Source organism: Corticium candelabrum, chromosome 12, assembly GCF_963422355.1.
Source record: "Corticium candelabrum chromosome 12, ooCorCand1.1, whole genome shotgun sequence".
Classification (NCBI taxonomy): Eukaryota; Metazoa; Porifera; class Homoscleromorpha; order Homosclerophorida; family Plakinidae; genus Corticium; species Corticium candelabrum.
The window spans coordinates 6,496,795-6,509,827 of NC_085096.1; the positions used below are offsets into that span (position 1 = coordinate 6,496,795).

Genomic DNA, 13,033 nt, shown 5'->3' on the forward strand with positions numbered 1-13,033 from the left:
AAAACTTGGCGTACTGCATTGCTAGGCTATACTCTAACTGTTCTATTTTGGCCGTTACCAAACCTTGCGTGTGTAACGAGAAAACGGAAGTCTGATGACGAAATGTCACGCCACATACGGGACACCTGATAATGCGAGGTTAGGTACACTCTGCAATACGTCCCTCTCTTGAGCCAAATGTCCTCATGTGAGCTAAAGCAAAACAGTACACACAAAAGAAAACGAAACGACTAAACGAGGAGCGAACAAAGACAGGATGTAAAAGCAAAAGTCATAAATCTGCAAACCGTTGTGCCGGAATACCAGCAGTATTGCGAACAGGTCGCGCTGATGAGACGGTGGCTGCAGTAGAGCGACCAGCAGCGTCGGCCAAAGAAAGGGACTTCGTGTCACTGATCGAATCGTCGTGCAAAAGGATTAGTAGACTCGGTGCAGCCACGTGAGGGTCAAGAGATAGGTACTGCTGAAGACGCTGTACGTGGGCGGTGGTGACAGCACCGGTTTCCAGATGAGAAATTTCGTACAAAACGTCGGACAGTCTGCGAATGACTCTGTAGGGTCCCTTATAGCGCGGTGAGAGCTTAGGCGAACGACCTGGTTGACGGGAAGGCAGTGCTAAAGTATTCGGTTGATCTCTTTCCAATGCGACTTGAAATTCCGGGCGAAGGCCTTCCTGATACGAAGTGACCACCGTGAGGTCGGGTAGCGCCGAGACCTGAGCCGTGTGCAACTGCAGTAAAGTACGGCGAAAACGAGATTTGTACCCCGAAACGGTTTCATGTCCGCCATGACGAAGAGACATTAAGTTTCGAGTATAATAACGCACCAGATTCTTTGGCCCAAACTGAGTGTGCAGGAACGATTCAAATGGATCTCACGACAGCTCTGTTTCTGGAGTTAATGCAACATACGAGCGATAGTCTGCACGAGCCCAACCGGCCAAAGCTACCGCAGCTTGTCGAAGTTGAAGTTGGGGCGACCACCGTTCAAGCTGTGCCACTTAAGTGACATGGAAAAGCCAACTGTCCAAATCTTCTCCGTTGTCTCCCCAAAACTTGTCCAGTTGAAGTGGAACCAGCGAACGGCGAGGTGCAGGATCCAGACGGTGAGAGTGGACAGGGCCTTCTGGGCTAATCGAACGATCTTGCCTTTCCTATGACCTTTTAGTTTTTGTGGAGGCATAACGAAGGCGTCAAAGTTTCAAAACCAAACGAACGTTTCTCCACCAGATAGTGAGAGGTAGGTGCAGGATCGTAGAACAAACGAAAGACACTTTATTGCTATGATGGTGCTCTGCTATATACTCTACGATACCGGAAGCACGTGATCACTAGCGCTGAGCGATACTATGTATATCATATCACGATCGATATTGACCAAAATATCACGATAACGATGTTATCACGATAATTACTTATTTAATTACAAAGATAATTGCATAACTAGATAAATGGGCAGATACTTACATAGCAGTGGAGAAGAAATAATTATACATGTTTTACTGAAGGTTTGCTGAAAGGAAGACAAGCATGCTTACAGTCTCAGGGAGAAGACAAGAGCGTCTCGCACTAGCAATATGGCCTGCTGTACTGAAAGCACGCTCTGAGGGAACAGAGGTAGCTGGAAGGCAGAGGTATTTCTTTGCTAGACGAGAGACTTTGGGGAATCTGGTGCTGTTGCGACTCCACCAGGTCAATGGATTGTCTGATGTTGCATCTTCTCCAATATACTTGGAGACTTCAATGTGAGCCTTTTCTTTCGCAGAGATGTCTTCATGACCATCAGAATCTGGCTGCACAACATCCTTAAGGAATTCAAGTAGCACATGCTCTCCACGGGTCGTTTGACTGCTGGTTCAGCTTCCTCTGCCTCAGTAGACTGTGTAGAGGTGGTCTCAGAGTTGATAAGTTCTTCTACATCCTCCTCAATAAGTGATACTATGTGTTGTCTCTTCTCTGACTTCAAGAAAGGAAGAGCCTTGAATCTTGGATCCAGGAATGCTGCCTTCGTCAACAAGTCCAATGCACTACCAACATAACGATCCTGCAGATCTGAACAAATTGATTCTTTAATCATGCACACCAGGCGTGAATCTGCTGTGGCTGGCTTGAGGTGCACGTTAAGCAACTTGTGCAGAAGTGGCCTAATGATCGAGATGGTCACCCACTTTTCACCCCCAATAGCCTTAGTCACATCAACTAGTGGCTCCATCACATCCTTGTAGCACTCCATGACACTGAATTCACTGTCAGACGGCATCAGATCTTCCTTACGTAGCTCAAAGAGGGCGGCACAAAGGGGTTGCTGTTGCTCAAGCACACGCTCCACCATGTAGTAAGCTGAGTTCCATCGTGTTACGACATCCTGAATGAGGCTATGCTTCACATGATGGAGATCATCTTGCTTCTTCTTGAGCAGGTAGCTTGATTTAGCTGAATGATTGAAGTGACTGACCAAACGTCTACGCCTTGCGAGTGCTTTTGCAACCTGTGGTAGCTTCATGGCCTTCTCCACTCCAAGTTGCAGTGTGTGACTGGAGCAGGATACATGAGGCCACTGGAGTAGGTCCACTGCAGCAAGGATGTTGCTTCCATTGTCGGTTGTGATCCCAGCAATCCCACTCTCTGTCAATCCCCAGTCGCCAATGATCTCCTGCAATTCGTCGTTGATGTTCTCAGCATTGCGGGACTCTGGGAATTCCCGTGTACTTAGGAGATGGCTCTGGAGTTGGAATGTATCGTCTATGTAGTGGATAGTGAGGCTTGTGTATGCATGTTTTGCTCGGGACGTCCAAATATCTGTTGTCAATCCGAAGTCTTTTACACCCTCGATCTTCTGCTGGATCCGTGTCTTTTCCTGCTCGTACAGTGCAGGTATGTACTTGGTAGCAAGCAACTTTCTGTCAGGCGGGGTGTAGCGTGGTTCAAGCACTTGCAGCAAATGCCGAAACCCACGATCGTTGACAGTGGAGTACGGTCGCATGTCTTTGGCGACAAAACGACACACGGCTTTTGTTATCTGTGCCCACCGAGGACTTGACCGATCTAGAGGTTGGCCGCGCGTAAACCCCTCGGCGATCGACAACTGCCCAGACTCCAGCACTTCCTTACTTCCACGCTGTGGCATCAACTTTCGCTTAGCCTCCTCCTCCTGAAGGAGTGCGCTGTGTTCTCGGCGATGTGTATCCCAGAGGTGCGAACGCATATTCGTCGTGTTGCCACTGTACTTTATCCGCTTTGGGCAGAGCTTACAGTGCACAAACTGCCGTTTCTTTCTGTCTGACTCAAGAATCTTCCCATTGCGTGCTGGGAATCCAAAATGACTCCATACAGCACTAGTGGCACCTTCAAGAGGTAACAACTCGACATCGCTTTCTGCCATCTTGCAAACCGAACACGTGGCTACTACTTGCGCATGCGCAGTACAGAAAAATGCATTGATGCAGAATCGCGCGATTCTGATACTGGAAATATCGCGATTCCGATACTGGAATTTTATCGCGATTATGCTTAAAACGATATCGCTCAGCCCTAGTGATCACATACCTAATTATAAGCTATTCTTAGGTACACTCTACAATATTGTACTACAGTTGTGTAGTGTACTAAGGAAGGCAGTTATACGCACGCAGCAAAACAAACAATTAAAAGTCAGTTACTACTTTACGTCATTACACTGTATGCTTAACTATTATCACAAGCTATAGTCACCACCTACTCATCTAGGTGGGCCTCACTTTCAATGAGTCCCAGCAGGTCCACTTTGATAGGTCTATACGTAGAGGATCTTGTTCCACGGATACTAAGGAAGGCAGTAGTTGGTGCAGTAGGGATGATTTGGGTAGATTCAGTTTCAGTACATACAACAGTAAGAGTCACCCGTATATACGGGAACGTGTAGGTATTGTTTCGGCAGTGGCTGAGGAGTTAATTAGTTTCGTCTCCCTGTGACACTTTACAGCTGTATACGATGACTGTAGGGAGTATCGTATCTCGGCAGTGACTGAGGGTGAGTTCGATTTACAGTTCTCGAACTAGAACTGGGTGTGTCTTAGAACTATTGGAACTGACAGAACTAGAGGCTAAATTCAATGCTAAGTCTGCTTTTAGAATCGTGCTATGCACTAGCATGCGCAGATTCAACGTAATGGTAGCAATTGTTGACAGAGTGGCTATTGTTGCAGCAGTTCAGTTCAGTCTTTGGTCCTGACCATCTGACGCCGCCGCAGGACTACTAAAGTAACGTCTTTGCTAGATTCCGTGGACGGCAACTGCTCAATTGGGATGCTAGAAACTCCTGATGGTATCCAAGCCCGACTTAGAATCTCACTTGAAGTTATGAAGAGGTCGATTGTAGCGTCAGGTGTAAGTTCTCGCGTGGAAACGTCCAGGTAATTAGACGATATAGGGCGTGGTCATGCCGTAGTTCCAGCAGTTAACTGTTGGAATCGTTCCAGCAGTTCCAGAACTAGAATTCTAGCAAATCGACCGCAAGGTATTTGTTAACCCCTTTGATTCTAGTTCCAGAACCGTAAATCGAACGCGCCCTGGGTAAATATTTAATTTCGTCCCCCAGTGACTATACCTCTATATACGGGAACTTGTCGGACTGTCGCGGCAGTGACTGAGGAAATTAATTTCACGTTCTGTAACGAGGCATGATGATTGTATTCTTTGGATTACTCAAATTGTAGGAATTGGTATGACACATACAGTTCGATTACCGTTTTCTGAAGGAAGTCTTATTGATAGTCAACTATCCAAGGTCTATGACCAATCAATCTATATACGTGTTGAAGGCGGCTAATTATAATGTTACGTACCTTACGTATAATCTTACTTTCTTGTCAAAACCTTCTCGTGTACATATTGAAGAAAATTCTCAGCTAGATCTTTGGCATTGCTGGGTATTTTCTGTTTCTGCGTCTACAACAAAAGCTGTGACGTGATAGAAACCTGTTCAGCCAACCGTTAGAAGCTTTAAATTCAACTGTTGCATCTTCTGGAAAAAGTTTACCGTACACATGTTTGGCATATCTTTGATACTGCCTCCGCTGATCGTGACTTCCTTCTGTCGAAGATCTTTCATCCAGCTAACGACTCTTTCTTCAAAACATGAAACTTCCCCCGTTCTTTTCGCAACTCATCCGTACTTGGCACGTGTCTCCTCTTCCGGACAGCTATTTGCCGCTCCCGTTTGGTCTAGAGTAATTCTCGGTCCCTTACCCAATCCTGGACACTTTTCCTGGGGACTCCACATTCTTTGGCTGTCTTTGACTTGTTCCGCCTAGTCCGTCGTACTTTGAAAGTACGCGAAGTTTCGTGGCAATGCTATAAGATTTTTCCACGTGCTAGACTACTGTTTGTGCTACACTGTTGTTTGATGCTCTTCCACGGCAATCGTGTCTTTCTCCTGCCTCTCGAGAGTGCCATCCGGCTCCACCATCATGGAACACGTGCACGATGTTAATATCTATCACATCGCCTTTACCAGCAGTACCCCTCACCGCCCCCATGCAACCCTATACCGGCAAACCCAGTGACCAATATAACGTTTTGCAGTCAGCCGGCAAATGTCAGATCACAATCAAAATTTGATCGGCCGTCTAAGAGTTTTGATCGGCCATGCATAAATTAAATGTACCTTGTACCTTGACCTCTATGCACTAAATGAATATTTCAGAAAAGCCAAGAAACTTAAAGCCTTAGATTCACAGACTAAAGCGCGCCCTACGCTAGAATCCCAATCATGAATGGTAGCAAAAATTACTGGAACAGTACTGTACATATATGTCGTGTTCATAAATTCTATATTAGACTGACCTATTTTGAAAGAAGCTATTGAAGAACAAGCAATGCTGAACTCTCACATTTTAATTAAAATTAGTCATGGTTTTGCAAGGACCATGATAGCATGGAGGACGCAACAGCTTCAGGTTGCTCTTCCAACTGCTCGCATACATTCTGGCGAAGTTTGACGTGATCCTTCTCACATCCAGTTAGTGTCACAGACGCAGCATGAAAGAAGCAGTTGCCATCCCCCTCTACCGCCACTGGTTGATGAGTAGACGGAGTATCACTAGAATAGAGCTGAGCAGCAACTAAATCACATACTAAGCCCATTCTGATGCAGCCGGATGTTTATCAAAACAAGACAGAGAATCCCTGATACTTAGCGAGGTTAGCGCCAACTAAAATCTTCTAGTTAGCGAGCGTCACTCTAACAAGTGTTTGCGCCTGTGTAGGACGCATATCTCTGCAATGGCTGCTGATATCTACTACCTTTTAGTTGCATGACGTTAGCAATGGTCGAATATTGGGACCTTTGAACATTGTTAGTTTCAGAATAGAAGGTCAAAAGACTTGGGGCATACTTACGTGTAAGATCCGTTAGAGTACGCAAAGGCGGTTGCTAAAGATCTTCAGAGGGTCACAAAATATAACATCTGGTGAAACCGCAGTCTCATTAGCACTTCCTGTGTAAATGGTCATGTAAGTTGCTAGACTAGAGTAGATAATGAGCACAGCAGTAAGGTGCTCTCTTTAGCTCATATTGCAACAAATAACACCTTGTAACATAATTACAGATAAGACAATAACAACCTAATATTATTAGTGGTTACAGCAACTTTCACACATGTCATCATCACTTTCTGCTATATGACACCTTCTGAGAACAATTTCACACAAAAGGAACAGCCCCATGCTATGACAACCTCAGCTCAACGCGATTAGACATTGATCGGCCAAGGTCAGGCTATAAAATATTTATGCCGGCCAAACATCACATTTAGTCGGCCGTTGGCCGATGGCCGGCAGTTATATTGGTCTCTGAAACCCACCCTATACCGGCATTACCCCACCCTATCCCGGCATGCCGGTTTAGTTACTAGAACTGCCTCACGTAAATTTTGGTAAATCTCGCATATACCTGCATGCAGCAAAATGCGGGGTAATACTGTACGTAGGTCCGTAGAAAAACACTTTACATTTTCCCGTTCTTCTAAATCGTTGCACCTAAACAGACACAGTGAGAGAAAACGATCACAGAAACGCACGAAGAGAACTTTACTCTAGCTGGCCAATGCCTGTAGCCACGCATCTTGGCCCAAACTAGATCATTAGGAAAACGTTCTTGGCAATTCGGTGCGCTCAGTTTGTCTGTCGTCCGTCTGTTTGTCTGTTCGTTTGTATCTTTGTTAGAATATAGTGGCTAGACAAAAGACTCTAGATACTTGCTTTGTGACTAAATCGAATTGAAACTTGAACACTGCTGCAACTTGAATCAAGTTTTTCCTTCAATACACATATCTAAGTAAATATTTACGTGTAGCATCAGGATTTGCATCAAAGTTGCCAGTCTCAGATGATGGTGCGCCTTTCTCCTTCAGCTAGTCATCTTCCTAGCAGTGTCGAGATATGCTACTGTTGAGGAGTATAGACTTAAGAGTCTTCACTATTTCAACTATTTTGCAAATAGACATTATCTTCAGCAACAATACAATCATGACTGTTACTGGCAGCATTGGAGGATTTTTTGTCAGGACAGACAGTCCATCTGATGCTTAGAGATTCTCTTAGTAGTTCTTCTGCTTTAGCATAACCGCCTTTTTTTACTAGACAACCGCCCAACACCTAAAGCTGTCAAAAATATAATAATATCTAATATGTCACACTGCACAACACTTGCATACAATACTGTTTTTTGCTCAATTTTGTAAACAAGTACAACAAGCAATTCATTAGTTTTACACACATGCACACAACTGAACACATCTTGTAACTTAAATATTAAAATTTTATACGTACAGGTGTGTATGTATGACGAGACATACTAGAAATAGTCATCTCAACAAATGACAAGTGAGATACGAGTGATATTTTCGTTGCTCTTGTAGTTCGAATAGATGTACGCGTTTACAAACGTGTCATTCGAGAGCACGTGAGTAGGTGGAGTCAGATCTCTTGATATATTGACTTTATTGATGCTCGGTTCGTAGATACAGCATGCTTCCGGAAAGAGACTCCTCAGACATTACCGACAAAGAATACCGCCAGTAAATGACATCCACGAGACTAATTGTGTTAATCACTGTTGTTATTCTCGTCCTCTCCTATGGCCGTTTTTTCGCGTTTGCACAAGTACGCGGTATTATCCCATTCGCCCCGCCCCTTTGTAAGCCGCCTCGAGCTCGACCTCCTTTTTGCGTGAGTTTGCCCGCCCACTCCCTGGGACGTCTGGCTTGCGCGAGGCTATGCATGATACTGTAGTATGCAGAGCAGTATATATAACGGCTCTGATACTATGCAGTCTTATCTGCCAAGTTGCACGTGCACGTGATGTAAGACCCCAGGGTGATTAAATAGAAACTTATTTAATCAGCTATACCTTATTCCGGAAGTTAACGATATCGTCCTTTGGCGAAAGTACATATATTGAAAAGTTGTCCGGTTGAAATCGGACCAACGGGACCGGTTGCTACGTTCCTGTGGCAGCATTGGTGGATTTGTTGTCAGGACAGACAGTCCATCTGATGCTTAGAGATTCTCTTAGTAGTACTTCTGCTTTAGCAAACCGTCTTTTTTACTTGACACCCGCCCAATACACGTAAAGCTGTCAAAAATATAATAATATCTAACATGTCACTGCACAACACTTACACACAATACTGTTTGTTGCTCAATTTTGTAAACAAATACAACAAGCAATTCATTAGTTTTACACATGCACACAAATGAACACATCTTGTAACTTAAATATTAAAATTTCATACATACAGGTGTGTATATATGACGAGACATACTAGAAATAGTCATCCCAACAAATGACAAGTGAGATACAAGTGACATTTTCATTGCTCTTCTAGTTCGAATAGATGTACCCGTTTACAAACGTGTCATTCGAGAGCACGTGACTAGGTGGAGTCAGATCTCTGGATATATTAACTTTATTGATGCTCGGTTCGTAGATACATTATGCTTCCGGAAAGAGACTCCTCAGACATTACCGACAAAGAATACCGCCAGTAAATGACATCCATGAGACTAATTGTGTTAATCACTGTTGTCATTCTCGTCCTCTCCTAGGATTATCTTGTCTGTGTGAAATGTCCCTTCACCTACTTCCATAAGTAATCTTTCTACCGCTTGTTAGTATGACGTTCTGAGTAGTTATCCACTTTCTGGATGACTTGATCGACACACTACAGTAGAACGCCACTTATCCGAACGCGTCGGGACCGGAGGGTGTTCGGATAACTGATTTGTTCGTATAACTGATCATGACCATTGGGATTCCGAGGCTAAAATCGCGTCCTCAAATTATGTCCTGTATCACATGTAGATGGTGTAGTACTACGCGTACGTTGTACTAATTAAGTAACAGATTATTGTATACAGACGCCAGTACAAGCACTCCACTGCATAGACATGGGAATGTTGTACAGTAGTTATCTCACACATTGTACACTGTACTGCCATAAACTTATCTATGTAGGTAGGTATACAGCTAAGGTGAGCAAGCCTTGGGATTAGGGCTATTCATGAAGTCACTGATTTTAGTTTGCATCATTGGGGATGCTCGTTTTCTAGCTGCTTTCATCAAGAGGCCATTTAGTGTTACTGTGGCAACCATTGGCACATCTGGCTGTTGTTCAAGATAAGCCAGCACTGTCTCTATAGCATCACATGCTCTTCCATGAGACACAAGTAAGGGAACAGCTTCACTGTCTTGTTCTTCTTCCATATCAGCTCGTGTTGCTTCATTCTGGACAAGTTCAATAATGTCATCTTCATCTATGTCTCTGTACCCCAAGTCCTCATCATCTGTGGTCAACCAGTGAACTCTTTCCTCACGCGGTATGCTCATTCTGGTCAGAAGTGAATTAATCATGGTGTTTGTTGGAGACAAAGTGGGCTCATATGCAGGTTCAGAGCCACTGTCTATGGGCCACAGCTTATTCCAGCTCTTGCTAATGGTACTCTGTTCAACTTCGCTCCAGCTCTTTGCAGCCAGTAGAACTGCATCCTTGATGTTCAGAGACCTTGTGAATTCAGGGATCGTTTCCGTTTCGTTTTGATTGAGTAAACGAAGAAGTAGGTCACGCTTGTATCTACACTTGATGTTCTCAAGAACACCCTGATCCATGGGTTGGATAACGGATGTAGTGTTGGGTGGCAAGTAGAGACATGTTATCAATCCATCTGTAGATGTTAGACACTATGTCAGGATGGGCTGGAGAATTGTCCAGGACTAGAAGTGCTCTTTCAGGAAGTCCCTTTTCTCTCAAGGCATTTCGACAAAGAGGGACAAATCTGTTCAAAAACCACTCTTTAAAAATATAAGAGTCCATCCAAGAACTTTTCTGCGCATAGTAATGAACGGGTAGGTCATTCTTGTCAATGTGCTTGAAACAACGAGGATTGAGGGCCTTGTGGATAAACAGGAGAGGAAGTTTGATGGATCCACTAGCATTGGCACATGCCATAATTGTCACTCGATCTTTAGGTTTCTTGAAAGCCTTTGCCTCTTTCTCTCTTGATGTGACAAGAGTTTTGTTTGGCATCAACTTCCAATAGAGTCCTGATTCGTCACAATTAAACATCTGATGTCTAGTCAGACCCTGTTCTTCGACAAGTTTCAGGAACTTTTCTCTGAAGGGCTCCACATCCATCATGGCTGCTGAAAGTGACTCTCCCTGCAGAGATAGGCACCTCACACCATGCTGAAAGTGACGCTCCCTGCAGAGATAGGCACCTCACACCATGCCGATCTTTAAATCTCCGCAGCCATCCCGTTCCTGCTTTGAAGTCAGCAGGATTATCTGGGTAGAGTCGCGGATACAGCTGCAACGCTTTAGCAGATAGCAGAGGCCCACTAATTGGCGTCCCTATGGAATGAATACACGCTATAGACTGGTATACACCAGTTTGCACACACTTCTTCCTACCAAAAGAAAGAGTACACACGTCTCACCTTTGCATCGTTGGTGTACAAACCACAAGTAGACTGCTCTGTCTAGTTCAGGAAAGTCTGATTTTCTGACGACTCGCGGTTTTTTTGTGCAATCTCCATCGTCAATTTCCGTTTGAAACTCTTCCAGCTTAGCCTTAGATTTTACTATGTCGGACACAGTAGATTTGCCGATCCCGAACTTGATGGCTATGGAACTCATACCTGACCTTCAAAATGGCGACATCAACATATGTACACCGCTGGTCTTCAGTAGACCGTCTAACCTTGTTCGAAAAGCTTGCATAATTGCAGCTTATCAGCTATAGACAGTACCACACGCTTCCTCTTCGGCTTCCTTTTAGTCGTTGGAGTAGTCGGAGTGTCCATGTCGGTCCCTCACGATCACGTGATATGGTCACGTGCTACGATCACGTGATAACTTTAGGTGTTCGGATAACCGGCATGCTCGGATAAGTGGTGTTCGGATAAGTGGCGTTCTACTGTACTTCCATTTCGCCGCCATCACGTTTACAACGCCTTCTCTGGCCAGTTGTTTGATTGCTCTGTTTGCAAAATCCTTGTTGTTGTTTGCAGCTTATAGCTTGACTTGCGCCCATAACAGTTCTATCGTGTTAAGTTCACAATGGCCTACCGGAAGTTTTAGGACATCATGACCTGCATCATTGGCGATAATGTCAGTGAAGTATTTCGTTTGTGGGTTTGTTGCCTTTAGCAGCATGAACAGCTCAGATTTCAGGCGTTGCTTATCGTAGCTGATACTGTGCTTGTGCAGGTACGGCATTATATCATTTTTCATGCCACTCTTTTTGGGCACTTTCTAAAGAACAACATAATTTTTTTATTTCTATATTGAATTTTTGGCATATTCATCTTTAGCGGTGTCCTCGTGATGGTCTCTGCTGTGTTCCTCGGCACCCCTTGTAGCTCCTGTGTTCTTCGGTGGCCTTCTCGTTGCATTGTTGCCGTTGTCTTCGGAATGCCGACCGCTCTCGGAGGTTGCTTGACTTACTGGGGAGACTCGATCTCACAACTCCCCGACTTGCTAGCCGAATGTTATGACCACTAGTCTATGACTGCTAATACTTGCATGTATGTCAAGCTGTACTACCCTATCTAAAAAATGCGCGAACCAGTCGCGCATAACACAAAAAACTCCCAAAATTTTCCAATGACACAGCAAACGATTCAACTATATACAGGAGATCGCGAAGGCAAGACCAGCTCGCCTACGCTACGACCGGTGGCTAGACCTGAGCAAATCAACAAGATAACGTTTAGAGGAGTTTTTGTAATAGTATTAACAAAAAGGAGACGCACATAAATATACGTAAGCAAACCTGGGCGACGCGAGACAGGAAAGTAATAAATACGTCTCCTTCATCTCCGTACCGACGTCTCCACACGAATTCGACTAGTTACGATTGTAGATGGTGATGGTGTACCCCGTTACGAGGCAGAGATCGCTTCACCTAGAAACTATTTCTGCACTATCGCAACTTTAGTAAACAGAATCATACATAATTGCATCCAAATGTTCTCAATGGTGTTTGTGGGAGAACCTGTCTCGGATTCAACAAAATGCAGAGAATAGTTGACCGACAGATGGCGATAGCCTTTATCGACCAGACAATCATAGGCCTTCCAACAATCGCTAATGATGGTGGTTCCTATATGTAAAATGTCATCTTACAGTTTAGAAATAACTAGGTTAACCTATAGTATAGATATTTGTACCAGGAAGGATAATTTCACGTTCTGTAACGAGGCATGATGATTGTATTCTTTGGATTACTCAAATGGTAGGAATTGGTATGACACAGACAGTTCGATTACCGTTTTGTCAAGTAAGTCCTATGGATATTGAACTATCCAAGGTCTATGACCAATCAATCTATATACGTGTTGAAGGCGGCTAATTATAGTCTTACGTACCTTACGTATAATCGTACTTCCTTGTCAAAAACTTCTCGTTTACTTATTGAAGAAAGTTCTCAGCGAGATCTTTGGCATTGCTGGGTATTTTCTGTCCCTGCTTCTACAACAAAAGCTGTGACGTGAT

At 44.2% G+C, this 13,033-nt stretch overlaps 2 protein-coding genes across 2 annotated transcripts; both read right to left on the bottom strand.

Moving 5' to 3' along the window:
• Positions 1-1,452: 1,452 nt before the first annotated feature.
• LOC134187672 (E3 SUMO-protein ligase ZBED1-like) lies at positions 1,453-3,381 on the bottom strand. Its single transcript, XM_062655824.1, has 2 exons — positions 1,837-3,381; positions 1,453-1,792 (listed from the first exon to the last, which is right to left on the bottom strand). The coding sequence occupies exons 1-2, from the start codon at positions 3,379-3,381 to the stop codon at positions 1,499-1,501; spliced, it is 1,839 nt and encodes a 612-aa protein (XP_062511808.1). The 3' UTR covers positions 1,453-1,498.
• A 5,870-nt stretch (positions 3,382-9,251) lies between these two features.
• On the bottom strand, positions 9,252-11,280 carry LOC134188038 (jerky protein homolog-like). The gene is made up of 3 exons (XM_062656222.1): positions 10,975-11,280; positions 10,756-10,888; positions 9,252-10,712 (listed from the first exon to the last, which is right to left on the bottom strand). The coding sequence occupies exons 1-3, from the start codon at positions 11,171-11,173 to the stop codon at positions 10,127-10,129; spliced, it is 918 nt and encodes a 305-aa protein (XP_062512206.1). The 5' UTR covers positions 11,174-11,280; the 3' UTR covers positions 9,252-10,126.
• Positions 11,281-13,033: the final 1,753 nt, after the last annotated feature.